The sequence below is a fragment of the Hippocampus bargibanti genome, linkage group LG17 (genome assembly GCF_051943395.1).
Source record: "Hippocampus bargibanti isolate YZ-2025 linkage group LG17, ASM5194339v1, whole genome shotgun sequence".
Classification (NCBI taxonomy): Eukaryota; Metazoa; Chordata; class Actinopteri; order Syngnathiformes; family Syngnathidae; genus Hippocampus; species Hippocampus bargibanti.
This window is the reverse complement of record NC_142750.1, coordinates 3,785,682-3,812,677: the sequence shown is the minus strand read 5'-3', so window position 1 is coordinate 3,812,677 and position 26,996 is coordinate 3,785,682. Positions and strand designations below refer to the sequence as shown.

Genomic DNA, 26,996 nt, shown 5'->3' with positions numbered 1-26,996 from the left:
CCACAAGTACCGAAAGGGTTAAACACCGTAAAATGCGATATTTTGTTTTTCTTTGTCATCGATGAATCATCCTTCTTATATATAAAATTTAGCAGGATGTAAGTCCATTCAACTACTAGATTGATTGATTGACACCGTGTTCACACAGACACGCATTCACATTATAATTTGATTGCATTTTTTTTTTCTGACGTGTCCAGTCACATGATAAGTAGGATGGGCATGATGGGAGGGGCATCTCACAAAGTTGCGACAAGTAGAAAAATAGAAACACAAAAGATAATCCATCATTTTGTGGTCTCATCTGTATAGTGACCTGCTGGTTTTATGATCACTGTCTGTATTTTTAGCGTATTCTTGATTTTGTGCTAGCTTAGAATCAAGTAGACATAGTGAGGAAAATTCTTCCCTATCTCTCTTTGCTGGTGTGAAAAGCCACAGGTAGGTTAACCATATTTGATCAATCTTATATCTTCTATCGATCTTCTATTATGTAACCCTTATGTTATATTATTGCCTATATGCGAATGGCTATTCCTCTTGTTTTTTTTTTCGTTCTCAAACCGAATCAGAGCTAGCAATTAACGATAATGTATTCTTGTGATTTTCCGTTTTATGTTATCCTTATTTGCTTATTATATCCATTATTAAGAAAGTCATCTCCCACTGTAGTACAAAAACTGGGTGAGGCACTCGTGCACGACTGTGGTGAACATGCTCGGAATGACTTAAGCTTCTCTAAATGATTTAGTATGGATTTATGGTGAAATTGATAATGGCAGGCAGGGTCTGGTTTGCTAATACGCAATGAGCAATGCTTCGGTCACTTATGGGATCTGGACTCTTGCCAGGTAACATGATCGCAGCTTTTAAGCGCAAGCCATGCCTCTTTCCCGCGAATCAAATTATTGATAAGCTGAAGTATAGTGCTTTGGCTCCGTGATTCCTGGACCATGGACTTTGCATTGCATTTTTTCAGGTCCCTATAAGACGTCTTGTGCGGTACTCTCATTTATTTCAAAATGGCTCACCATGAAAGATATAATGTCATGTCAATCTTATGACAAAAATCGTCACGGGAATCGCAATGTGGAAGTGAAAAATGTCACTTTCAGTCCTGCGAGGGGAAGATTCTAGTTCCACTTTTGATGTCCTATGATTATCTACATGGGAGTTGTTAACAGTTGATGTGGAATTTTACGCATGGTCAAAGTGCCATTTGCGAGCAAAGGTTTGGCCGTGTTCAGGAGAAATAAACTTGTGAAATATATTGTGAGTCATATCCTGGAAAAATTGTTGGGTTAGACATACTGTACACGCTCCTTTGACACACAAATCAACAATAGGGAAAGTGGCAAAATGGATTCAAAAGCTGCAATGCCATTTATTTACCTTTCTCTTTATTCTTTTTGGCCTTGTTAGGATGAAAGACGAATAATATCAAATAACGACATAAGCACAACTCTGAGCTTTGGACATTATTCATTTTGGACAGCTCAGAAGCTAGCGAAAATAGCGAATAATATTGCAATTTTATGAGGTTATCATGAATACAAGCGTTCATCGTAAACATTTGAACAGTTTAATGACAGTATTTTTAAAAGGACATCCGACACCATTTTTTTGTTTCCTAACTGACATCAGAAAAACGTTTTATAGCATCTAAAATACCCCAAACACACAGGTTGATATTTTACTCAAATGCAAAACACCAATAAAAATGAGTTAAAGTGTCTCAAAACTACTTCAAAATGACCTCAGAAAGTTTCAGTTTCAGAAACGCCAAGACGTCTTGCCTTGCTCTAGAATCAAAACAATGGCTTCAAATTCGGAGAAGATGCTTTCTTGTTATTCATCCAGTTATGAATATAATTCAAATAGTTTTGAAGAGCAAAGCATAAATGTTTGCAATCGATTAAAGAAGTCATTTTGTATCAATTCGAGCCGTCAGGAGTGCAATGTAGCGTCCCAGAAAATTTACAAGATAATGGCACCCTCTGGTGGACGTGTAGTAATATCACACCACACTCGCAGCTGTGGAATGAATGAGACATAGCACTACTGAAGGCCTAGGTTGACATTCACGGCCCACCACTGCATTTAATGTATGTCACCCATGAACTGTGTGCTTTTGTTCCCCAGGAGGTGACCAGAGCACTTAAAATCGGACCACATCATTCATATATGCTGAATAATTGGCACTTTCCAAGAGATGTCACAGATTGGTTTGTTTTGCTAATAACGTGTTTTATATTTCCATTTTCTGTCGAGGAAAGACTTCTCAAGATGGAAAAAGGATACCCAGGACAAGAATCAGCTCCACCCTACCCTGGACCCCCCATGACTTATGGCGTCGCAGCACCCCCACCTGGGTTTCAGCCAGCTCTTAATGTAGGACCCCCACCCGTTGGATACCAAGGAGGTCTGTGGATGCCGCATGTCTAAAATAACAGTTTTTTTTTAACACTCTCAATTGGAGAATCCTTATCTGAGGTTTCTGGCCTTGTCCGTACAGTACTGATTTTACTACGATTGTACTGCATATTAACGGATATACTATATTGTTTGCTTGTGTTTTTATCTGCCATGTGTTGATCTCACTCCGGTGCCAGGTACGTCTGCCACAGGTGAGTGAATACATGTTATCCAAAGATACACAGGTCCATATCAACGCCCATTTGTGTATATTATTTTCTCCATTCTATAGAGTAAGCATGCTTGCGTGATATGTTGCATGAATGAAGGGGACCGAATACGTTTGTGGACTGAGGTCACGTGATCGTTGCCACAGATCTGGCACCCTCTGCTGGCCGCATTAAGTCACTGCAGTAAAGGATGGCTTGATGGATTCCATTGGAATATGAAGAATAACCCTTAATAATAATAATAATAATAATAATAATAATAATAATAATAATAATACATCTCATTTATCAGCACCTTTCAAAACTCTCAAGGTCACTTTACAGTCACAGGATAAGTTTTTCTGTGGGTGAGCAGCGGCAGCCACACACGGCATCGTTCACTCAACCCGGAAGTAACTCAAATATTGTAGATAAAAAGCTAGCTAGCGAGCTAATAATAATAATATATTTTACTTTAATCGATAGCCAATAGCTAATAGCCAGCCATCCAATAAGGTTAATAATATAATATAACAATATAATATATAATATTGTGTATATGATATATATGTATGCAGATATAATAATAATAATAATAATAATAATAATAATAACTTTACAGTTACGGGATTTTTTTGTGCGGGTGAGCGGTGGCAGCCATTCACGCCAGCGTTCACTCTACCCGGAAGTAACACAATAAAATACTGCTCACCCACAGAAAAACTTATCCTGTGACTGTAAAGTGACCTTGGGTGTTTTGAAAGGCACTTAAAATTGAAATGTATTATATTATTAGTATTATTATATATTATAAGAAGAATCAACTGTTTTCAATGAGAAAAACGAATAAGACATTTTGTTGTATTTCTTTTTCCACTATAGTGACTCAACTGGTGGTAACACCTTCCCTGCAAGACAGCCCAGGACAAGCCATATGCCCCCACTGTCAACAGACAGTGATGACCCAAGTAGAGCGGACGGCGGGCCTGATGACGTGGGCCATCTGCGGAGGCCTCACCATATTTGGGTAAAAGAGTGAAAATACATATTAAAGCCATAAGATATTGATCAGTTTCTCATCTTTCTTCTCACATGAAAAAAAATATTTTTATTTTGTTCCCTCTATCAGGTGTTTTCTCTGCTGCTGTATACCATTCTGTGTGGACTCCTGCAAGGATGTGGAGCATCACTGTCCATCGTGCCACAAAGTCATCTATGTTCACAAGCGGTTATAAAACGGCTCCAGATGAGGAACTTGATGCTAACTATGACATTTCAATTCGGTCAAATGTAATCGACATAAGTAAATATTGCAAAGGCTAAGTAAGATCTGTTTATTTGTGATGCGTGGATATGGCATGGCAGAAGACATGAATAATTTATTAACCAGTCAGTGTAAAAGGGTGTAAATGATGAATTATCAGTCATTGTATGTATTCTCTCTCAAGAAGACAACTTAAAGGACAACCAACATCAGTTTTTTGTTTCCTAACTGATTTACTAACATCTAAAATACCCAAAACACACAGTATGATATTTTTACTCAAATGCAAAACACCCATGAAAATGACTTGGTGTCCAAAATCTGCACAAAAAAAAAAATAATAACCAGGAAGTGGCCAGTTTCAGAAGGTCCCGCCCCCTTGTTCGTGGTGTCACGCCAAGACGTCTTGCCTTGCTCGAGAATCAAAACAAAGGCTTCAGATTCGGAGAATATGCTTTCTTGTTACTCATCCAGTTATGAATATGATTCAAATAGTTCTGAAGAGGAAAGCATACATGTTTGCAATTGATTAAAGAATTTATTCCGTGCCATTTTGAGGTATCCGGGGGTGGGAAATGTAGCACCAAAAAGAGGCAGAAGAGGGCGACAAAGCTCCGTGTAAGGAATTAATCAGCCCGTTTCCATATTATTATTATTATTTATTATTATTTGTGGTGTGTGCGTGTTACTTCCGGTTTGAGTGAACGCTCGAGCGTCTGGCTGCTTCTGCTCATCCACAAAAAATACCCTGACTGTAAAGTGTCCTTTCGAGTTTTCAAGGCGCGTATAAATGAAATGTATTACGTATTATTATTATTAGTAGTAGTAGTAGTAGTAAATAAAAAATATATATGATTGACACTTTCGTTACGTCATGGCCTGATCTAGTCAACAACTCAGCTGTTGTAATGGTGCATTCAATGACATCTAGGAAAAGTATTAACAAAGTGAGTTTCAAGCGCACTACGTAAAAACGACCAAACATTAGCAACGCGTATGTTTTATGAATCTCGCTTGTTCGGATACAGAGCTCAAAATCGGCAGACGCGTGAAACGCTCTATTTTCAACATGCTTCACAATGCAATACAAATCAAATATATTTTTTATAAATCACATCTAAACAAACTGCGGTTTAGCGTATGATTTTGTAGTCAGACGATGTGATTTATCCCGACTGGCGAAAGGGCGTATAACATGTTGTGGGTCCTTTGCGGAATATCCAAGTTTGTGGAGTAGATCCTGAAGGCACCATTGAAGAAGGGAGAAAAAAAGAGGAAGACATCCACGTCGTCTCCTGAATCGTAAAGGGTCCGGTCCGGTCCAGTAATGTCCTCTGTGTATTCATCTCATCCAAGAACTGCATAAATGCTGTCATAACGGCTGGGAATCTGGAATCCTACAATAAAAAACGACTCATATTCGCATAATACGGAGAGGACGGACTTGAGGCACATAATGGAGCTGGAAGACGGAGTTGTGTACCAGGACGACCCGGGGACATCAGCGATGATGTCTGAGCGGGTATCGGGCCTGGCTAACTCCATTTACCGCGAGTTCGAACGCCTCATCGGGAAATACGACGAGGACGTGGTGAAGGAGCTCATGCCGCTCGTGGTGGCGGTTCTGGAAAACCTCGACTCGGTGTTCGCGGACAATCAGGAGCATGAAGTGGAACTGGAACTGCTCAAGGAGGACAACGAGCAGCTTATTACCCAGTACGAGCGCGAGAAAGCGCTTAGGAAACACGCGGAGGAGGTGAGACGTTGTGTGCGGTTTTATGATGCGAGACACCCCCCCCCTGTTAGCTTAGCTGGGAATTAAAACGCACTTGGCTGGGGCAGCATCCAGCTTCCTCCCTCGCAGAAGTAAACAAAACAATGTCATGCTAATGCTGCAATGCTAATGTCCCGTAAAGTGTGCGATTCGTGGTACACTACAAGTAACTACATTGGATCCAAATGCACCTGTTCATCGCACACTTCTAAAGTCAGTGAAGGCAGCACGATAGAGTCCCGTGACACCTGCAACGGTGTGACTCAGCACTTGAAACCATCAACTATCTATAAATTAGTATATAACGTTATATCCTAATGAACATTAAAAAAAGAAATATAGATCGTTTTAGAATAACGAATAATTTAGCATGCGTTTTCTACTCAGTCACAGTAAAGGGTTGCCTGAAAAATATACATAAATGTGAGCATTACTGCGATTTGAAACTTGATGAATTGTTTTGTTTAAAATAAACTGATTCATATGATTCAATCGGCCAGGCACAATTCAAATTGTACCAAATGACAAGTTGTCTCAAGGCATTTTGACATTCTGGAATATATTAGTTTGGGGTCCATGCAGTAAGGTGGACACCAAGCAGGAAGTAATCGTTTGTTCTTCCTCCAACAGGAAAAACAAATAAATACCAAACTCAATCTGCCCCACACAGCGGATAGAGCAACAATTGAGAACAATGCCACCTCTCAGAGTGGTCTCGATACGATGATATGAGAATGAAGTCCACCACTAAGGCTGGTATTAATTTAAATATAAGGAGTGATTACAACCAGGTCAGGATTCTTGAAAGAGAAGTCACAGAAAGAGAACATCGCCCACATCGCAACTTAAGTTTCCCCTTTTTTCTCTTGAATAGTGTAATGGACTGACGAGTAGTATGTGTGACATTTTAACTGTCGACAAGGACTGCCAATGCAAGATTTTTTTGACTGATTTAAATCGTCCACTTCTGTGGTCTGTAGTTTACTATAGATTTGTTAATCCAGGCCCATCTGCTGTCACTGTATTGTCACTGTATTCATCCTGTTTATGGAAGCCCGAGAATATACAGTATATATTCCTACCCCACAATTGTTATGAGTCCAGTGAAGTAATTTCCCCTCCAGAAATAATAGTTTGGTTCAAATTGGGAGATACACTAGCGTAGCATGACATTGTCCCACATTGAGTTTGTGACTCTGGTGTTTCCTGGCCTCTAATCCCACTGCCCGTCTTTGTCTGTAGAAATTCATTGAGTTTGAGGACACGCACGACCAAGAGAAGAAGGACCTGCAGAACCACGTGGGCAGAATGGAGTCCCACTCAAGGCAACTTGAACTCAAGATCCGGAACCACGCTGACCAGAGTAAGTACTAACACATGCACTTGGATGTACCAATAAAAAAAAAGTGTGTATATAAACTGGCAACATCTGATTTACGACCGGGTTCCGTTCCGACAAAAACGGGGTTGAGTGGTGCATTCAGGTGCGCTCAGTTTGGTTGAGAACTAATTTTTTGGGTTGTAAAAAATTTTTGGTCAAAACCCGAATTGCTCGAAAACCGAGATTTGACTGTAAAGTTGTCAGGGATGTTCGATTGGACACTGTGGACAAAGAAAGGCTCGAACACAGGAAGATTGTCTTTTACTGCCGGCAGGGGACGCAGCCTTCAAGACAGACGCCCAAATTCTGCAACCCTCTGCCAAGCTATTTATTGAGAGTATATGCAAATTAAAGTGATAGATTAGTAGAACATAGTTTTCTTGATTGGCCTCTGTTTAGTCAGCAGGTTAGAAGAGCGAGAGGTGGATCTCAAGAAGGAATACAACTCCCTCCATCAAAGGCACACCGAGGTAAATTGGAAAGGAAGATGAATGGATTGATTAGGGATCAATATAATTCCTGACTTGACTTCTGGATGGTTTGCGTCCATTCCTTGCAGATGATCCATAATTATATGGAGCACGTCGAGCGCATCAAAATGCAGCAGAGCACGGAGACGTCTGAACCGAGCGCCGGTGGCCGAGTCCGGTAAGTCGCCAATGTTTTGTGTCCGCTTCCACTTCAGTTGTGTTTACCGTATTTTCCGAGGTATAAGGCGCACCGGAGTATAAGGCGCACCGCCAATTGAATGGTGTATTTTCAAACTTTTTCCATATGTAAGGTGCACCGGACTATAAGGCGCACCCCCAATGAATGGTGTATTTTCAAACTTTTTCCATATATGAGGCGCACCAGAGTACAAGGCGCGCCACCAATGACTAGTGTATTTTCAAACTTTTTCTATATATAAAGCGCACTGTAGTATAAGGCGCACCCCCAATGAATGGTGTATTTTCAAACTTGTTCCATATATAAGGCGAACTGGAGTATAAGGCGCACCCCCAATGACTAGTGTATTTTCAAACTTTTTCTATATATAAAGCGCACTGTAGTATAAGGCGCACCCCCAATGAATGGTGTATTTTCAAACTTGTTCCATATATAAGGCGAACTGGAGTATAAGGCGCACCCCCAATGACTAGTGTATTTTCAAACTTTTTCCATATATAAGGCGCACCCCGAATCAATGGTGTATTTTCAAACTTTTTCCAGATATAAGGTGCACCGGAGTACAAGGTGCACCCCCAATGAATGGTGTATTTTCAAACTTTTTGCATATATGAGGCGCACCAGAGTACAAGGTGCGCCGCCAATGACTAGTGTATTTCCAAATTTTTCCACATATAAGGCGCACTGGAGTATAAGGCGCACCCCCAATGACAGTGTATTTTCAAACTTTTTCCATATATAAGGTGTACCATAGTATAAGGTGCACCCCGAATCTATGGTGTATTTTCAAACTTTTTCCATACATAAGGCATTCCGGAGTATAAGGCGCACCCCCAATGAATGGTGCATTTTCAAACTTTTTCCATATATGAGGCGCACCAGAGTACAAGGCGCGCCAACAATGACTAGTGTATTTTCAAACGTTTTCCATATATAAGGCGCACCGCCAATGACTAGTGTATTTCCAATTTTTTCCACATATAAGGCGCACTGGAGTATAAGGCGCACCCCCAATGACAGGTGTATTTTCAAACTTTTTCCATATATAAGGTGTACCATAGTATAAGGTGCACCCCGAATCTATGGTGTATTTTCAAACTTTTTCCATACATAAGGCATTCCGGAGTATAAGGTGCACCCCCAAGGAATGGTGCATTTTCAAACTTTTTTCCATATATAAGGCGCACCAGAGTATAACATGCACCTTAAATATATGAAAAAAAGTTGTCCAAATATAATATATTATTGAATGTTCAGCTCACTTGGCACGATGAGGGAATATGTTCTTGTGTCCACATTTGTGCAGGCGAGACCGTCCCCTTTCTTTGGGCGTCTTCCCATCATCGGCCGGGGCGTCCCTGCTGATTCCCGACTCGCAGATTCGCGCGGAGACGCCGAGCGCAGATGGCTGGAGGCTCAGCGACACGACTCACGCTCGCTCCAACGCTAGCCTCCAGGTGGGTGCCCCCAAACGACGTATTCCGGGTATTCTTTTCTTTGTGGAGGTTTTTGGCTCTTGGTTACTTGAAATATAGAGGCTCATTGATAAGGCGTGTGCACACTTACGGGCGCCTGATAAAGGCCTCTTTATTTTCCGACGTTTCCAGCCGCCATGAATATGCAAAGCAGTATTTTCAGGTTTATAAGATCCACCGTTGTATAAGGCGCACCCCCAATGGCACCCCGCGATGTTGCATTTTCAATTTTTTTCCATATGTAAGGCGCACCGGACTATAAGACGCACCTTCAATGAATGAAAAAGGTTTTCCAAATCTGATACAGTAAAGTCTCGTTATATCGATATTCAAGGGAGTCCGAAAAAATATCGATATAACCGGGACTATCGATATATCCGATATCGATATAACGAGACTTTACTGTATATAAATATATACAAAATTCCCAAATATAAGGCACACCACATTATGAGGCGCTACAGTACAGGCATTGGGTTACGCACTACTTCTTCTACAGGCGCAACATGGAGTGGCTGCTGACAGTAGTTGCGAGACCTGTTGTTCCTCAATATTACTTCATATGTAAGGCGCATCGGCGTATAGGGCGCAGGGACATTTTTTTTAAAGAAAATTAAAGAAAAACGTATTCTGTGTCTGTAAATTGTCCTTGAGTTTTCAAAGGCGCTTCTCAATGAAATGTATTTTTATTTTTATTTTTATTTTTATTTTTATTTTTATTTTTATTTTTCTTTTTATTTTATTTTTATTGCTTATTGTTTATTTTTTATTTTTGCTTGTACTTTTATTTTTAGCTGTATTTTTTGTTTTTTTTATTTGTATTTGTATTTTTACCTTTACTTTTACTTTTACTTTTACTTTTAAGGCTTTTGGGTGCGCCTTATACACGGGAAAATACGGTCTGTTGTTGATTCCGCTTATCTGATGTTGTTTATTCTCATTTACAGATGAAAATTATATATGAACTCAATATCTGCCATTCACAAATTTATTCGCGAATTGAAAATATGACGTCGCGCGCCATTCCCGAATTTGTTCTGGCTTTGGTTTTTCTTGTTTAGGTGCCGATAAAGTGCTGGCCATGACCTCTGGCAATGTTTTTCCCTTCCACATTTTCCTTTTTTTCATATTTGCGCTTTGTTCTAGCTTCAGCTGTTGTTAAAGCGCTATATAAACCAATATGTATGTATATAGCTAGCTAGGTAGCCAGCTACCTAGCTAGCTAGGGAGCTAGCCTTTCAAAACACTTGCTTTGGAGCGTTTGCATTTTCTGCCCAAATGCCTGCCTACATGAGCTTCAATCTTCCTCCCCCCCCCCCACTGCCCTGCCCCACCCCCGCCCTGAGCAGCAGGACTTTGCCAACCCCCCAAGAGAAAGGGGGGGTAAGATGGCGCAAGACTCTACTTGGGCGAGTTCAATGGCTGACGACTGCAAGGTAGTGTCGGCTGGTGGAGAGCATCCACATGCCAGCGCATCCGCTGCGGCCGCCATCTTGTGTGTATGTGTGTGCACGCGTGTGCGTTGGCACTCATTGTCGTTCACCTGCTCATGACGGCGCGCCGTGTAAACGTGTTGGTGTCAATATGGAATTGGCAAATTCACAAATTGTTCCTCTAGTCAAGAACAATTTGTTAGCATGGGTCGCTATTTATGTATTATTTGTTTTATTTTGATTAGAGATCGCATGGCCATTTTATTTTATTTTGAAATTTTTTGTTACCTTTCTTCGTTTCGCTGCATCTGGGCAGCACTAGCAACGTCGCTCATCAGAAAAGAGAAGCGCTTTGTTTATCGACCGAATGTTGTTGTCGTGCTAGTTGTGTCGCTACGTTTGTTGTTGTACCATTTTCAGTCGTCGCCGTGTTTTAATTTTGGATCCCGTGCCTCGTTTGTGGTGTCTCGTTCATCCCGGTTGTGTTATGCCGTGTTGTGTTTTTGGTGACATCGAGCTGCGTACAAATGAGCTTTTAAAACAATAAAATAAAATTAACTCATTCGCTGCCATTGAAAAGTGACGTGGACCGCCATTCCCGAACTTGTTCAGGTTTTGTTTTTTTTTCTTGCGCAGGGGGTGCCGATAAAGCGCTGGTCAGACCTCTGGCAATGTTTTTTTTTTTCGGTTCCACAAGAGGGAAGCATTTTCCTTCCTTTGTTACAGCTTCGGCTGTTGTTAAAGCGCGATATAAATCAATATCTATGTATTGCATTGTATTTTGTAATGCTGGCCCCATTTCACGCTCAGATAATACCAGACCCATATAACTTAGGAATTAATTCTGACGAAAGAATAGAATCTCAGGTTGCAAACGCTGTATTTAATGTCTACGTAGTCCTAAAATGCAATATTCTATGGGTCCTGGAATTTGAGTGCAAATTCCGAAAACCCTGGCACTGGAGTGGACACATATTTTGCATTGTCTGGCAGCGAATGAGTTAATTTTATTTTTTGGGTGGTCAATGTCACCTTTTGCGTTCCCATGAGCTCCAGTACCACAAAAACGGAAACATTACTTTAATGACCTCGGCAACTAACGTTTATTTTGGTCTTATTGTGGGTACTCACGCGTCATCCAAATTCGTCCATAATGAAATTCCGATCCGCGACAGGACGAGATGTCGGATTTCACTGGCTCTAAGTCTGCCACTCCGATGTCCACGTCGGCCTCGGATGTTGGCATGGATGACGTGAACAGGAAGAGCACGGAGGTACAAGCTGCACCGGGGACCAGATCTGTCTCAGTTGGTAAACAAAAAGTCTTCCGGTTGTCACAAAATTGCTTTTCCTTCCACAAAACTCCCCCTTATCAACCTTTAACGTTGGTTTATCTTCCGATAAATATCTTCCATTTTAGGTTTGCCCGATCACGTAGAAGGATCAGACGTTCAGGACATTATCGAGTCCACGCCGGAGCTGGACATGGATCTGGGTGGCTACAAGGGATGCAGGTAGAACAAATAACGTCGACTTGAAAATCAGTGACGTTAAAAAAGTACAGTGATACCCTGGCTTACGAACTTAATTGGGTCCCAGACAGAGTGTATAAGGCGAGAAGTGTGTATCCCAAAAATTAATTTCCGGTAGGAAACCATTAAAGTGAGAATAATCCGTTCCCAGGTGCCCATAAAACATAATTTTCTATTTTCTAAGCCGTAAAACTACACCAAATATACCCTATTTTATGTATAATAAATGTGTTATGGTATTATAATTAAAGAAATAAACTGTGCTGGATAATAACGTTGTTTTATTCACCTTCACGATGGTCGTTGATGGTTTGATGGAATGGAGTGGCCGGTTTCATCAGCATTAAACACTTGATGAGGAACGTAGCCTTCTTCTTTCACCATCTTGAGGAATGATCTCTTGTAGGTGCTTTCTCTGCGATAATTTTACCTTGTTCCTCATCAATTGTGTTCTGTTTAGCTGGGTTGATAGCTTTTTGCATCAAGTGTACAGATGGCTTTTCTGGGTTATTTGTGGAGCCTGATTGATGGGAATTTTAACCTTGCAGTCTACACTCTGCCTTTGAACTATCAAAGTTGAAACGAGTCCAAATTTCACTGTTTCCTCTCCATTTTATCACTGTCTCTCTGTCGTCTGTCTGTCTCTTTAATGTTTAAACCACCTCCCCTCACTGCTGCGTTCTTGACCAATCACGTGGCTTTAACCAAAGACTGGGGGCGTGGAATAGAGGACAAATATGAATCGGCTGCCATTTTCTTGTTATGAGAATGGGCTCGTTCGCGAACGACACATCACTCATTGTGGCGCTCTGTGTGTATCCCAAAAAAATAGTTCGTATGCCAAGGTATAATTTTCATAAATCTAACGTTGGTAAACCGAAAAGTTCGTAATCCAAGGGATTCGTAAACCGATGTATCACTGTATATAAAAATCCTCCGCTTGTTTTGATCCTCCTCGGCAGTACTCCGACCAAAGGCATTGAGAACATGGCGTTTGATCGGAACACAGACTCACTGTTTGAGGAACTGTCGTCCGCGGGCACTGGGCTCATCGGGGACGTAGACGAAGGTGCCGACCTGCTGGGTGAGTGATGATAAGTTCTTCATTGCCTCCGAGTTTTCATGTTGTATTTTTTTTAATGTGTCCGACCATCCTTACTGTGGTTTCTGGGAGCTTTTGCGAAAGCAATTCATTGAAATTGATATTCGTTTTTTACATGGAGAATTTGTGCAGCTTCTCCTGATTTGTATTTTTATTTTATTTTTTACATTTTGGGATTGTCACATCGTCCTCCAGCCATTTTTGTTTCTATGTCATGGAAGCAGAGTGTTAAAAAAAAGAGGACGTTGTCGAACACTGGTGTCCATGTCAAGGCCCGGGGGCCAAATCTGGCCCGCCACATCATTTTATTCGGCCCGCGAAAGCAAATCAAACGTGTCAAGTTCCATGATGCTTGCTAAAGTCGATCCAAAATTTCAAATTGTCTTATGTAGAACACAATAACAGTCATTATTCTTGAGCTCTGACTTGAAAACCAGTTATCCATTAATTAGTTGTGCATTTTGTATGTAATAATAATCATAATAATAAAAAATAACGATGATAATAATAATAATAATAATAATAATAATAATAATAATAATAATGATAATAATAATTCTTTTAAAAGCGCCTTTCAAATCTCTTAAGGACACTTTACAGTCACAATAATAATAATAATAATAATAATAATAATAATAATAATGGTAAATTATAATAGTAATAGTAACAATAGTAATAGTAATAATAATAATAGTAAATGGGAATAGTAAATGATAATAGTTAATGATAATGGTTAATGATAATAGTAAAGGATAATAGTTAATGATAATCGTTAATGATAATAGTTAATGATAACAGTTAATGATAATCGTTAATAATAACAATAATAATAATAATAATAATAATAATAATAATAATAATAATAAATGTTATTTATAAGCGTCTTTCAAAACTCTCAAGGTCACTTTACAATCACAAGACCAGCACAGTAAAGGCACAAAAAAAATTATAATTAATAAAAGAAGAGATAATGTAAAATATGGAGGAAATGAAACATTCAAATGGTTTCCCCAAATTCATAACGGCCCTCGAGAGGAAACCATCACGACAATGTGGCCCGGCAAAAAATGAGTTTGACACCCCTGCTGTAGAACATTTTGATATCACCAAACATACGTGTATCTTTTTTAATGTATTTTTTTTTAACCTTTATTTAAAAAATATATTTTCTTCAGGTTGACAGTCCAGTGTCTTTCCAGCATCTGAAAAAAAATGTGCCCTATCCCACCGGCAATTAGCGATTCAATGCAACGCCCGCCCGTTTCGCCGCAGCTAAACCGCGCATTTCTCTCCATTGGGCCTGTTTTAACGTCACCTCTCTTTTTTTTTTCCTCCATGCCCCCCCCCGCCCCTCCTCATCTCCCTGCTTTTTTGTCCTTAATCCCAGTGGAGTACTCCGGTGTGTATGACCTCCGAATCTCTCTCCCTTAGCCAACTGTTCTTTGACGTCACATCACCTTGTTTGTTTCCGCCTATGCACCAAGAGCGGCAGCGCACGGTGGCACAACGTGTTTATTCTTTGTATTTATTTTTTAAACAGCACCCGGCTTGAGGTTTAGCGCTTTTTAGCCCTCAAATGTTGATTGACTTATTCGAAGCCAATCGGATGTTAAGTCTGAATGCCCCAGGTTGCTTTTGAAATTCTCATTATAGTGATGAAATCATATCAAGATGAGCTAACAACTTTTCATGTATTTATTTATCTATCTATCTCGCCATCTATCTATCTATCTATCTATCTATCTACCTATCTATCTAGTTAGCTATCTAGCTACCTTTCTAGTTACTGTATCTATCTAGCTATCTATCTAGCTAGTTAGATAGCTTTCCGGCTATCTAGCTAGTTAGATGGGTAGCTTTTCGGCTATCTAGCTAGTTAGATAGGTAGCTTTCCGGCTATCTAGCTAGTTAGATGGGTAGCTTTTCGGCTATCTAGCTTGTTAGGTTGATAGCTTTCCGGCTATCTAGCTAGTTAGGTTGATAGCTTTCCGGCTATCTAGCTTGTTAGGTTGATAGCTTTCTGGCTATCTAGCTAGTTAGGTTGATAGCTTTTCGGCTATCTAGCTAGTGAGATTGATAGCTTTCTTTCCGGCTATCTCGCTAGTGAGATAGATAGCTTTCCGGCTATCTCGCTAGTGAGATAGATAGCTTTCCGGCTATCTCGCTAGTGAGATAGATAGCTTTCCGGCTATCTCGCTAGTGAGATAGATAGCTTTCCGGCTATCTCGCTAGTGAGATAGATAGCTTTCCGGCTATCTCGCTAGTGAGATAGATAGCTTTTCGGCTATCTCGCTAGTGAGATAGATAGCTTAACGGCTATCTCGCTAGTGAGATAGATAGCTTAACGGCTATCTCGCTAGTGAGATTGATAGCTTTCCGGCTATCTCGCTAGTTATCTCAATAATCATTTTCATTTATTAGCGCCTTTCAAAACTCTCAAGGACACTTTATAGTCACAGGATATGCTTTCTGCGGGTGAGCAGCGGCAGCCACACGCGCCAGCATTCACTCAACCCGGAAGTAACATAAAGTAAAAAAAAAAAAAAAAAATATGTCTTTCTCTATCTATCTGTCTAGCTGTCTATCTGCCTGTTTGTTTGTTTGTTTAACATTTTTTTTCAATTATTTTCACTTTGTTTGTGTACCTCTCCCTTGATTACTGTTCCGGTCCTTATGACGACCGAGCAAAAAAAAAAAAAATATATCAGCAGCTGAACATCATCATTTCAATCATTCAAGTGTCTCAAACTATATCTGCATTTCTTTCTTTTTTTTGTCTTCCCTCCCCGCTTCCTCCTTATTCTTTACGCCCGGCTGGGATTGCATGGTTTTCTCAGACCTTAGTTTGATTGGTAAGATCTCACCTGCTCTATCCATCCTTTGCTTGCCCGTCATGTGACGTGTGTGTGAGCTTGTGTTTGCTGCTCGTAGTTTAAAAAAAAAACAACTTAGAGTAACAAACGGTAGTTGTTTGTCTAGTCTGACATTTAGTTCTGTCTTAACTCATTCACTGCCAGACGATGTGCAAAAATGTGTTCACTCCAGTGCCAGGGTTTTTGTCATTTTCTCTCAAATTCCAGGACCCACAGATTATAGAGTTTTAGAACTACATAAACATTCAATACTGGGTTAGAAACCTTAGACTCTCTTCTTTCATTAGAAAAAAATGAGTTAATTCCTAAGTTATATGGGTCTGGAGTTATATGAGCTTGAAATGGGGGCGGCTATACAAAATACAATACATACATATTGATTTGTATCATATTTACCAACAGCTGAAGCTGTAACAAAGCGCTAACGTGGACCAAAGGCAAATACTGCCGCCTTGTGGAAGGGAAAAAACATTGCCAGAGGTCTGACCAACACTTTATCAGCAAGAAAAAACAAAACTCGAATATATTCAGGAATGGCAGCGAATGAGTTAACATGTTTTTTTTCTTCAAGTAGTGCTAATGTTGCATCTGTGCTTGCTGTGAAATTGAAACTTTTTTTTTTTCTTGGGTGGTGGCGCCATCAGGAATGGGCCGGGAAGTGGAAAATCTCATTCTGGAGAACTCACAGCTGCTTGAAAGAAAGTAAGTTCTTCATTAAAAAAAATAATAATTGCAGTTTAAATATTGTACGCTGCATTTTTGATGTCATATTTTCATCTAAAACTCTCCGCCGTAGGAATGCCCTGAATGTGGTGAATAAAGACTTGATTTTGAAAGTGGATGAGTTGACGTGTGAGAAGGAGATGCTGCAGGGCGAGCTGGAAGCTGTGCAGCAGACCAAGACAAAGATGGAGGACAAAAACCGAGAGTTGGAGGAGGAACTGAAAAAGTAAGCCCACGCCACGTTGAGTCTTTGAGCGTGAAACAACAACCCGAAGCGGCTGCGTCTCAACTCCTCTTATATCGGTTGACAGAGTGCGACTCGAGATGGACGATGTTCTCCAGAAAACGAAAGACGACGACGACGTGAGTCTTGTGGTGACTTTGTGGCGCTGAGCTTACACTGAACACATTAAAGGACAACCGACACCATTTTTTTGTTGCCTAAATGACATCAGAAAAACTTTTTAGAGCATCTAAAATACTCAAAACACGCAGGCTGATGTTTTTAGTCAAATGCAAAACACCAATAAAGATGACTTCAAGTGTCCCAAAACGACTTCAAAATGAGCTCGGAAATGGCGAGTTTCAGAAGGTCCCGCCCCCTTATTTGTGATGTCACGCCAGCACATCTTGCCTTGCTCTAGAATCAAAACAATGGCTTCAGATTCGGAGAATATGCTTTGTTGTTACTAATCCAGTTGTGAATATGATTCAAATAGTTCTGAAGAGGAAAGCATAAATGTTTGCAATCGATTAAAGAAGTACTTCCGTATCAATTCGAGCAGTCAGGACTCCAATGTAGCGTCCCAGAAAATGCACAAGATGGCGCCCAAGCTCGGTTGGAAAGAGGCTGATTTGTCTGCTGGGAATTCGTGACAACTAGTATCAAATAATAGTCTTGGTGCAACACAACGATTCACCATCGCGATATTTGTGTTTTCCTTCTAATTTCGCCATCAACACGGATCAACACAATGTTTTCAGACCAAACAAAGTACCCAAAATGCATTGTGTGTCGCTTTCTCGGTCAGGGGCGTTCCCGCCGTGACGTCACTTAGGCCATCGTCACCAACTCGAAAACAAGACTTCCTGAATATTCGGTGTGAGTCTTATAACGTAAAATATAGCTATATGCGGTGGAATCTTTGTAAAATACGCTCAGTAGAAGTCATTTGAAATAATTTTACAAATTATGGACACAACCTGTCCGGAGGTGTCGGTTGTCCTTCAAAGCTTCTCTAAATTTCTCGCATGCGGGATTTGCCGTTGTTGCCCGCAGAGCGACGTCCCCACGGCCCAAAGGAAACGCTTCACCAGGGTGGAAATGGCCCGAGTGTTAATGGAAAGGAATCAGTACAAAGAGCGACTAATGGAGCTGCAGGAAGCCGTGCGGTGGACGGAGATGATTCGGTAAGGCGATGAGCGGCCTGCGGACAATACAATACAATACATATCGATGTATATAGCGCTTTAACAACAGCTGAAACTATAACAAAGCCCTTAACATGGACAGTTATAGGAAATAAAGCAGTCACAAAGATAGTCAAACTAAAATCAGGTCTGAATCATCCTGAGTCGAATGCCAAAGAGTACAAGTGAGTTTTCAGGTGGGTTTTAAAGATGGCGAGTGAGGGGGGTCTCGCCGAGTGTTCAGTGGCAGGTCATTCCAGAGAGTGGGACCAGCAACGGAAAAGGCTCCATAACCTCTGAGGCTCCGTTTAGTTTTTGGCAGTTCTAATAATGTCTGGTCGGCAGACTTGAGGCACCGTAAGATCTTAAAAAGAACTCTAAAATGTATAGTTAGCCAGTGAAGGGATGCGACAGTAGGAGTTATATGCCCCCTCTTACGAGTACCAGTCGAGAGGCGAGCAGAAGCATTCTGGACCATCTGGAGACGCTTCATGGAGGATTGGTTGACTCCAAAGTAAAGCAAATGACAGTAATCAAACTGAGATGTGGCAAAGGCTTGGATTACTGCTTCAATGTGCTCATGAGAAGGAAGAGTTTTTTATTTTAGCCAGTTGCCTAAGATGAAAGAAGCTGGATTTAACAACAGCACCAAATTTGTCGGTCAAGTTTAAAGTCACTGCCCAGTTTAAGACCTAAGTTTAAGACTGTTGACTTCAGATAAGGAGCCAAGGGGACCCAATTCTACAGGATGAGATGTACATGGGCCACTGGGACCTAACAGTATGAGTTTTGTGCCATCCATGTTTTGATTTCCTCCAGGCGGGATAAACGTGGCCTTAACGAAAGTAGAACATAGATCTGACAGTCATCTGCATAACAGTTGAAGGAATTATCATGATTCCTTAAAATGTAACCCAATGGGAGCAGGTATAGCGAGAACAACATAGGCTCCGAAATTGAGCCCTGTGGAACTCCACATGACAGAGAGGCAGCCGAGGCTAACACAAAAAGGTTCTGTCAGCTAGGTAGGACCTAAACCAGTCAAGAGCACTACCGCTAATGCCCACCAGTGATGCAAATGAGACAGTACACAAAATAGACGCGGTTTTAAAGGCTCTTAAAATAAAATATGATGCTGTCTTCAGGGCCTCCAGGGAAAATCCGGCTCTTGCTGAAAAGAAGAAATCCAGCATCTGGCAGTTGTGAGTCTTTTTTTTTTAATTTATTTATTTCAATTTTAGTTTGAAGCGCACTTTCATCAGATTCAATTTTCTTCTTTGAAGATTTGTCAATGCTTAGCTAGCATGTAGCTCATGAGCATTATATGCCAGGTCTCATGTGTCCAAAGTGGAAGACTGATTATGGCTATGAAATGCAGTTCGGCGTCAACCACCTAGGACATTTTCTGCTCACCAACCTTCTCTTTGACCTTCTGAAAAAGTTTTTAATGTTACGTCCGGGTTGAGTGAACGCTGACGCGTGTGGCTGCCGCTGCTCGCCCGCAGAAAAAATATCCTGTAACTGTAAAGTGTCCTTGAGAATTTTGAAAGGCGCTTATAAATGGTGAGATGTATTATTATAATTAACCTCTGCCGCTAGCTATCTGGCTATCTAGCTGACTGTCTATCTGGCTATCTAGCTGGCTATATATTTAGTATCTATTAGCTAGCTCGCTATCTAGTAGTCATATATTAGCTAGCTAACTTTCTATCTATTTGAGTTATTCCTGGTTGAGTGAACAGTGCCGCTGCTTACCCTCAGAAAAACGTATCCTATGACTGTGAAGTGACCTTGAGAGTTTTGAAAGGCGCTTATAAATGAAATGTATTATGATTATGATTATTTGTTTTTGCGAGGCCTTTTTTTCTGTAAAATTACTCGACTGCGTTTGTCTTTTTATCTTCTTTGGGATTTGCTTTTGAATTGGCAGCATTAGGTAAAAGTGGCTCAGTGGATGATCTCCTAGTCAAACCTAAACTATCCCCTCGAAACGAACTCCCACACCCGCCCCTTCCTCCACTTGTTACAAACATTATCGTCATCCACAAAATTTGTCTCGTGCTCTAACTGCATCCGTTTTTCCTCGAGAAACTGCTCACATTGTTTTCCCAATTAACCCCCCGTCCCCCAGGTTTCTCGTGACTCTTGCCTGCATTTTTCCATTTTGGTGTTTTCCTTCTCCGTCCGTATGAATGAGTTGAACGATATCGCACGTTACAAAATTCAAATTCAACTGCAGGTTTTTTTTCCATATATATATATTCTGGACCATGGGTGTCAAACTCAAAGCCAGCGGGCCAGATCCGGTCCGCCACCTCATTTTTTTTATGGCCCAGCAAAACCAAATCAGACATGTCAACTGACAGGATGCTTGCTCAAATCTGTACCAAAATTATTTTCATACGAAATAAATAAGCGAGATATTGTAAGCATTTTTTTTGTTGCCCCAATAAACTCATTTCAATAACAATAGAATCTGAGACAATCTCAATAATAATAATAATAATAAACTTAATAATAACAGGCCCCGCCAATAAATACATAAATATATAAATAAATAAATACATTTAAAGTAAATACATAAAAAAAAATAAACACATACACAGATATATATAAAAAATACACAAATAAATGCACAGATAAATAAACACATAAATAAATAAATACATAAATAAACACATTAATAAATAAAATATATTTAAAATAAATACATTAAAAAAACAAATAAATCAAAAAAATTAATCAAGATACAGATAAATAAACTAATATATGAATCAATAGATAAAGACAAAGTACATTTCAAATACATATATACAAACGAATAAATGACAATAAATAAATAAATAAATAAATAAATAAATAAAATAATTAATAAATACATACATAAATAAATATACATACATAAATAAATATAAATACATATATAAATATAAATACATAAATAAATAGTGCCCCCCCAGCATTTAAAGCATGGCCCCATGACAAAAAGGGTTTTTTTGCGCCCTTGTGGACCATCCATCATTGCAAATTTCCCAATTGTGGGACAATTAAAGGCTTTCTGAATCGGAATCAAAAACAAGACCACTTGAGTCATCACCAATGCAGTTGCGCTCCGTCGCGACGCAATCGCAGCTGACGCTGCTTGGCATCATGGACCCGAGTTTGTCCCCCCCAGCATGGTCGTATCGTTCGTACATATCTCAGTGGCAATAATTTCCGTCATGGTGACGCCCTATCACTCTTCTCCTTTCACACTCGGTGAAGCTTCAGCAGACTTTTTAGCTCCTCCTCCAGCGCCCCCGCCGTCAAGAAAATGGAGCCCCCGTCCAACGTCAAATACAACGCGCCGGGCGGCATGGTGAAACGGAGCAGTACCTTCTCCCAATTCCCTACCGAGAAGTCCAAAACGTTCGATTTCCTCAACGACGAGTGAGTTTAGAAGAAGAAATAATACACCTGTTATAACCTTCTTAAATCATAAACTTATGACATCTCTTTTTGCCAATCATCTAGAAAAGACCAATGCAGCTCCCCTTCGCGCAAAGAGCAGAAGCGAGCCCAGTACAGGCAGGTCAAAGCTCACATGCAGAAGGAAGACGGACGCGTCACCGCGCACGGATGGAGCCTGCCCAGCAAGTTCAAGGTAATGACGTCGCCCAAGATAAACAGGATTTTTTAATGTGATTTTTTTTAAATTTATTTTTGGGTGGGAGCTGGAATTGAATTTTAAGTGTTTTTTTTTAACAGGGGGTGAATGGCGGACAAACAGAGAACAAAATTAACCTGCCTGTGCCCGTCTATTTGAGACCTTTGGAGCAGAAAGATTCCTCTTTGAAGGTAAATTCATCAGAATCAGAAAGCCTTTAAAGGACAACCGACACTACTTTTTTGTTTCCTAACTGACATCAAAAAAACGTTTTATAGCATCTAAAATACCCAAAACACGCAGGATGATATTTTTAGTCAAATGCAAAACACACAAAAAAAAAATGAGTTAAAGTGTCCCAAACTACTTCAAATCGAAACAGGAAGTGGCCAGTTTCAGAAGGTTCCGCCCCCTTGTTCGTGGTGTCACGCCAAGACGTCTTGCCTTGCTAGTGAATCAAAACAATGGCTTCAGATTCGGAGAATATGCTTTCTTGTTACACATCCAGTTATGAATATGATTCAAATAGTTCTGAAGAGGAAAGCATGCATGTTTGCAATCGATTAAACAATTTATTCTGTGTCATTTTGAGGCATTTGGTGGGGAAATGTAGCACCCAAAACAGGCAGAAGATGGCGACGAAGCTCCGTGGAAATGGGCTTATTTGTCTCCTGGTGATTTTTGTCAGCAAATATCAAATAGTTCCTCGGTGCAACGCACAACGATTCACCATGGCGTTACTTATGTGTTTTCCTTCTAATTTCGCCATCAACACGAAGTTTTCAGACCAAACAAAGTACCGCAAAATGCATTGACGTGATGAAAGGACTGCTACACTGTGTCCTTTCTCAGTCAGGGTGCGTTCCTTCCGTGACATGACGTCAGGACTCGTCACCAACCCAAAAACAAGACTTCCGGAATATTCAGCGCGAGTCTTAAAACGTAAAATATGCGGTGGAATCTTTGTAAAATACGCTCAGTAGAAGTCATTTGAAGCCATTTTACAAATTATGGACACAACTTGTCCGGAGGCGTCGGTTGTCCTTTAATAGTGCCACAATGGGGAAATTTGCACTTTATTATTTTTGTATTAAATTATCCAAAAAGATATCAAATGGCTTCCCCTTCCCCCCCAGTTGTGGTGCGCGGCGGGCGTCAACCTCTCCGGAGGGAGGACGTCACACCCGCCGATGAAGGGATCGCAGGGGAGCCTGGACCATTTGGAGCAAGAAAACAAGGTGAGGATTTCAAGATGAGCGTATTCGTTTGACTATAACCAGTGTCTGAAACTCGTGACAAAAAATTAGCGGACACCAGGGCAGACAACTCTGAAAAGTTGCCTGCCCGGCCATAAAGTTGCCTGCTCCATTTTTCACAACTTGAAACACAATAAGACGACGAATCGTAAAAAAAAAACATTGTTGCAAAGTATAAAGGATTGATAATCAGAATATATAACATAACAACACTTTAAAACACAGGTGTCAAAGTCAAGGCCCGCGGGCCAAATCCGGCCCGCCACATCATTTTTTTCGGCCCGCGAAAGCAAATCAAACTTGTTAAATTCCACCCGGGCGGAGACGTTCTGTAAGTTGTACGCCCGACGTAAAAGTTGCACGCCCCAGGCATCCGGGCAGATGTTATTTCAGACACTGCTACAAGGCGCACCTTCAACGAATGACATTTTTTTCCATATACAGTGAGACCGCAACTTACGAACTTAATTGGTTCCCAGACAGAGTGTGTAAGGCGAAAAGTGTGTATCTCAAAACAAAAATTCCCATAGGAAACCATTAAAATGGGAATAATCCGTTCCCAGGTTTCCATAAAATATACTTTTCAACTAAATAAGCCTTAAAACTACACACAACATACCTTATTCTATGTATAATAAATGTGCTACTGTATTGTAATGAAAGAAATACACTGCATTGTATCATAAAGTCACTTTATTTACATTTGTGATGGTCATTGATGGCTTGATGGAATGGCGTTGGAGGTCAAAGGGAATTGCTGTTTGGAAAGAGAGGCACATTACATGAGAAAGAAATAAACTGTGCTGTAAAATAAAGTTTTATTGACCTTTTTGATGGTCGTTAATGGCTTATGGAAGGAGAGTCACCTTCCATAAGGACTGTTGGTAACTTAACCTCTGGTGCTGTTCGGTCGTGTGCTTCCGCTGAAGATCACTCCGCCAGCTGTAGTGGGTGTGTATTATGAAAATAGTGCTTATTATAAGGTTTAATTTTCAGAAATGTGACATTTGTAAGACGAAAAGTTTGTAAAATAAGGTGTTTGTAAGTTGAGGTCTCACTGTACTATATAAGACGCACCGGATTATAAGGTGCATGCTCATGTGGTGTTCCTCAGGGCTCAATTTTGGGGCCTAAAAAAATTGAAGATTGCTGATACGTCCAAAACATCCCTAAAACAATTTCTTGGTCTACCCTGTCAGGATCAAGAGAAAGTTGGAGAGGTGATCCTCCAGGATGAATTATCGAGTCGGGTGTGGGTTTGCACCAGCACCCACTCGTCCACCAAGGTCTTAGTGGTGGATGCTGCCCAACCGTCCGACCCCATCGACAGCTTCTACGCCTGCAACACCCACGTCGTTTGCATTGCCAGCGTGCCAGGTCGCTCTGAGTTACTGGTGTCTCCATTGCAGACCAAACTTGTTCACATTTCTTCTTCTTCGTGACCCGAATGTTGTTAACGTTCTTTTCCAGGTGCGTCAGAGTCCGATTATCCCGCCGGTGAGGAAGTACCTCACGACGCAGATGCCAACCAAGGCGACGCGCTCTCCCTGGCTGGCAGTGTTGCCAGTGTGGGCTCGACAGGTAGCGATGGAACCCTGGCGGCTGAGGGGACCACCGCCGTCCCCCAGACGGCCAGCGCGGTGGGGCTGGAGCAGCCGGCGGAGCATAGCGGCATCCCCGGAGCAGGTACTCCGTGGACTTTGTCGGTGAAGTTGTGGCGTGGGGGTGATCTTCCTTAAAATAAGACATTTGTCCACAGCCGAGCTATCGAGGCAGACAAGCCTGGCGGATATTCCCACGGCCGAAGAGGCGACGGAAGCAACAGAAGCAAACGCTGGCGGGAGCGAAGAGGGTGAGGAGGATGAGGGACTCGAGCAAAATCAACCGGGGATCTACACGGAGCACGTTTTCACCGACCCACTGGGGGTGGGGCCTAACGAGTCTTCACCTGCCTACGTCCAAAGGTGACTGGCATCATTCATTCATTCATTCATTCATCTATTTATTTATTGTTTGTCTATCTATCTCGCTATCTAGCTATTTTGCTATTTAGCTATCGATCGATCAAGCTATCTAGCTAGCCAGCTAGATTTATTTATTTATTATGTTTATTTATTTATTCATTTATTTATTGTGTGTGTTTATTATTTGTGTATTTGTTAGTGTATGTATTTATTTATGATTTGTGTGATTATTTATGTATTTGTTATTTGTGTATTTATTAATTTATTGTGTAGTTATTTATTATTGGTGTATTATTTGTGTGTTTATTTATTATTTGTGTATTTATTTATTTATTTGTTGTGTTTTTATTTATTAATTAATTGGCAGAAGTGTGTACTTGTGTATTTATTTATTTATGTGTTTATTATTTATGTATTAATTAATTGTGTATTTATTTATTATTGGTGTATTATTTATGTGTGTATTTATTAGTTATGTTTTTATGTATTAATTAATCAGGAGATTTGTGTATTTATATATATATATATATATTATTCATTTATTATTTGTGTATTTTTTTTTATTTATTATTATTTGTGTTTATTTATTCTTTATGTATTATTTAATTAATTGTGTATTGATTTATTATTGGTGTATTATTTATGTATTTATTTGCGGATTTATTTATTTTTTAATTAATTATCATATTTGTGTATTTATTTATATATTATTAATTTTTTATGTGTCTTTGTTTGTTTATTTATGTAGTATTTATTTATTTTTTTATTATGCGTGTGTTTATTTAGTATTTATTTATGTATTAATTCATTGTGTGTTTATGTATTAGTATTGCATTTATTGTCTGTATTATTTTGCATTTATTATTTGTGTATTCATTGATTATTCGAGTATTTATTTATTAAGTAGTTGTGTATATATTTTGACAAATTTGCTTTTCGTGATCCAGCGGCTCTGGGACGACGACGCCAGACGACTACGACCCCTCCTTTCTGAAAGTCAAGCGGATGAGCAGTGCCCTCCCCACCATGTGGCTGGGCGCTCAGAATGGATGGTGAGTCATCCCCATCACTATCCACTAGAGGGAGCTAAAGGTTAATCGTTGACAAAGCGTCCCAAGCCTTTTGTTGTACCGTACAAGAATATGAACCTTCTCATCTCCAAACAGTCTCTATGTGCACTCATCCGTGGCGCGATGGAGGAAATGTCTTCATGCCATCAAGCTTAAAGACTCCATCTTTAACATCGTGTGAGTACACAGCTGGATATACAAACATGGCCGACCTTCAAATACATTTTAAAAAGTTGACATTTTTTTTTTGCTACAGGCACGTTAAAGGCCGAGTGTTGGTAGCGTTGGCTGACGGAACCTTAGCAATTTTCCACAGAGGCATCGGTGAGTCCGCGGTTACATGAATTGCCTTTTTTTAAACCTCTCTGATGATTCCCAGGAGCATTTTATAATAATAATAATAATAATAATAATAATACAGTAAAGTCTCGTTATATCGATATTGGATATATCGATAGTCCCGGTTATATCGATACTATTTCTATGCACGCACGGAGAAAATTACATGCAAACAGGGTCGGATATATCGATAGTCCCGGTTATATCGATATTTTTTCGGACTCCCTTGAATATCGATATAACGAGACTTTACTGTAATAATAATAATAATAATAAATGTGTATGTCATCCGCAGACTGCCAGTGGGACCTGACCAACTACCACCTGTTGGATCTGGGACGACCCCACCACTCCATCCGCTGCATGACCGTCGTCCACGATAAGGTCTGGTGCGGCTACAGAAACAAAATCTACGTCATTCAGCCGAAAGCCATGAGGATAGAGGTAACAATGCCACACTG

At 40.3% G+C, this 26,996-nt stretch overlaps 2 protein-coding genes across 8 annotated transcripts in view; both read left to right on the top strand.

The window, feature by feature from the left end:
• Positions 1–282: 282 nt before the first annotated feature.
• Positions 283–4,103, top strand: LOC148885278 (LITAF domain-containing protein-like). 3 transcript variants are annotated; one of them, XM_089018496.1, is made up of 5 exons: positions 283–441; positions 2,272–2,422; positions 2,613–2,627; positions 3,507–3,651; positions 3,754–4,103. In XM_089018496.1, the coding sequence occupies exons 2-5, from the start codon at positions 2,287–2,289 to the stop codon at positions 3,857–3,859; spliced, it is 402 nt and encodes a 133-aa protein (XP_088874622.1). In that variant the 5' UTR covers positions 283–441; positions 2,272–2,286; the 3' UTR covers positions 3,860–4,103. The 3 variants fall into 3 exon arrangements, with proteins under 3 accessions (XP_088874622.1, XP_088874624.1, XP_088874623.1); XM_089018497.1 differs by having other exon boundaries at positions 284–441; positions 2,277–2,422; XM_089018498.1 differs by lacking the exon at positions 2,613–2,627.
• Positions 4,104–4,876: 773 nt separating this feature from the next.
• The window catches only part of spag9a (sperm associated antigen 9a), an 89,455-nt gene continuing 67,335 nt past the window's right edge, over positions 4,877–26,996 (top strand). For 4 of the 5 annotated variants that reach the window (XR_016118031.1, XM_089018488.1, XM_089018489.1 and 1 more), the window contains exons 1-26: positions 4,877–5,644; positions 6,905–7,025; positions 7,443–7,513; positions 7,603–7,691; positions 9,019–9,169; positions 10,537–10,623; positions 11,796–11,931; positions 12,041–12,134; positions 13,115–13,236; positions 16,092–16,106; positions 16,772–16,829; positions 16,924–17,076; positions 17,162–17,213; positions 18,130–18,260; positions 19,406–19,462; positions 21,525–21,689; positions 21,774–21,903; positions 22,008–22,097; positions 23,043–23,144; positions 24,362–24,539; positions 24,633–24,848; positions 24,922–25,126; positions 26,074–26,178; positions 26,293–26,373; positions 26,453–26,520; positions 26,831–26,979. Coding sequence is in view for 4 of the 5 variants with exons in the window: in XM_089018488.1 (XP_088874614.1) it covers positions 5,345–5,644; positions 6,905–7,025; positions 7,443–7,513; positions 7,603–7,691; positions 9,019–9,169; positions 10,537–10,623; positions 11,796–11,931; positions 12,041–12,134; positions 13,115–13,236; positions 16,092–16,106; positions 16,772–16,829; positions 16,924–17,076; positions 17,162–17,213; positions 18,130–18,260; positions 19,406–19,462; positions 21,525–21,689; positions 21,774–21,903; positions 22,008–22,097; positions 23,043–23,144; positions 24,362–24,539; positions 24,633–24,848; positions 24,922–25,126; positions 26,074–26,178; positions 26,293–26,373; positions 26,453–26,520; positions 26,831–26,979 (3,126 nt within the window). In the remaining variant the exon portion in view is untranslated. The remainder of the gene's footprint in view (positions 5,645–6,904; positions 7,026–7,442; positions 7,514–7,602; positions 7,692–9,018; positions 9,170–10,536; positions 10,624–11,795; positions 11,932–12,040; positions 12,135–13,114; positions 13,237–16,091; positions 16,107–16,771; positions 16,830–16,923; positions 17,077–17,161; positions 17,214–18,129; positions 18,261–19,405; positions 19,463–21,524; positions 21,690–21,773; positions 21,904–22,007; positions 22,098–23,042; positions 23,145–24,361; positions 24,540–24,632; positions 24,849–24,921; positions 25,127–26,073; positions 26,179–26,292; positions 26,374–26,452; positions 26,521–26,830; positions 26,980–26,996) is intronic. The other variant, XM_089018491.1, reaches the window with a different exon arrangement.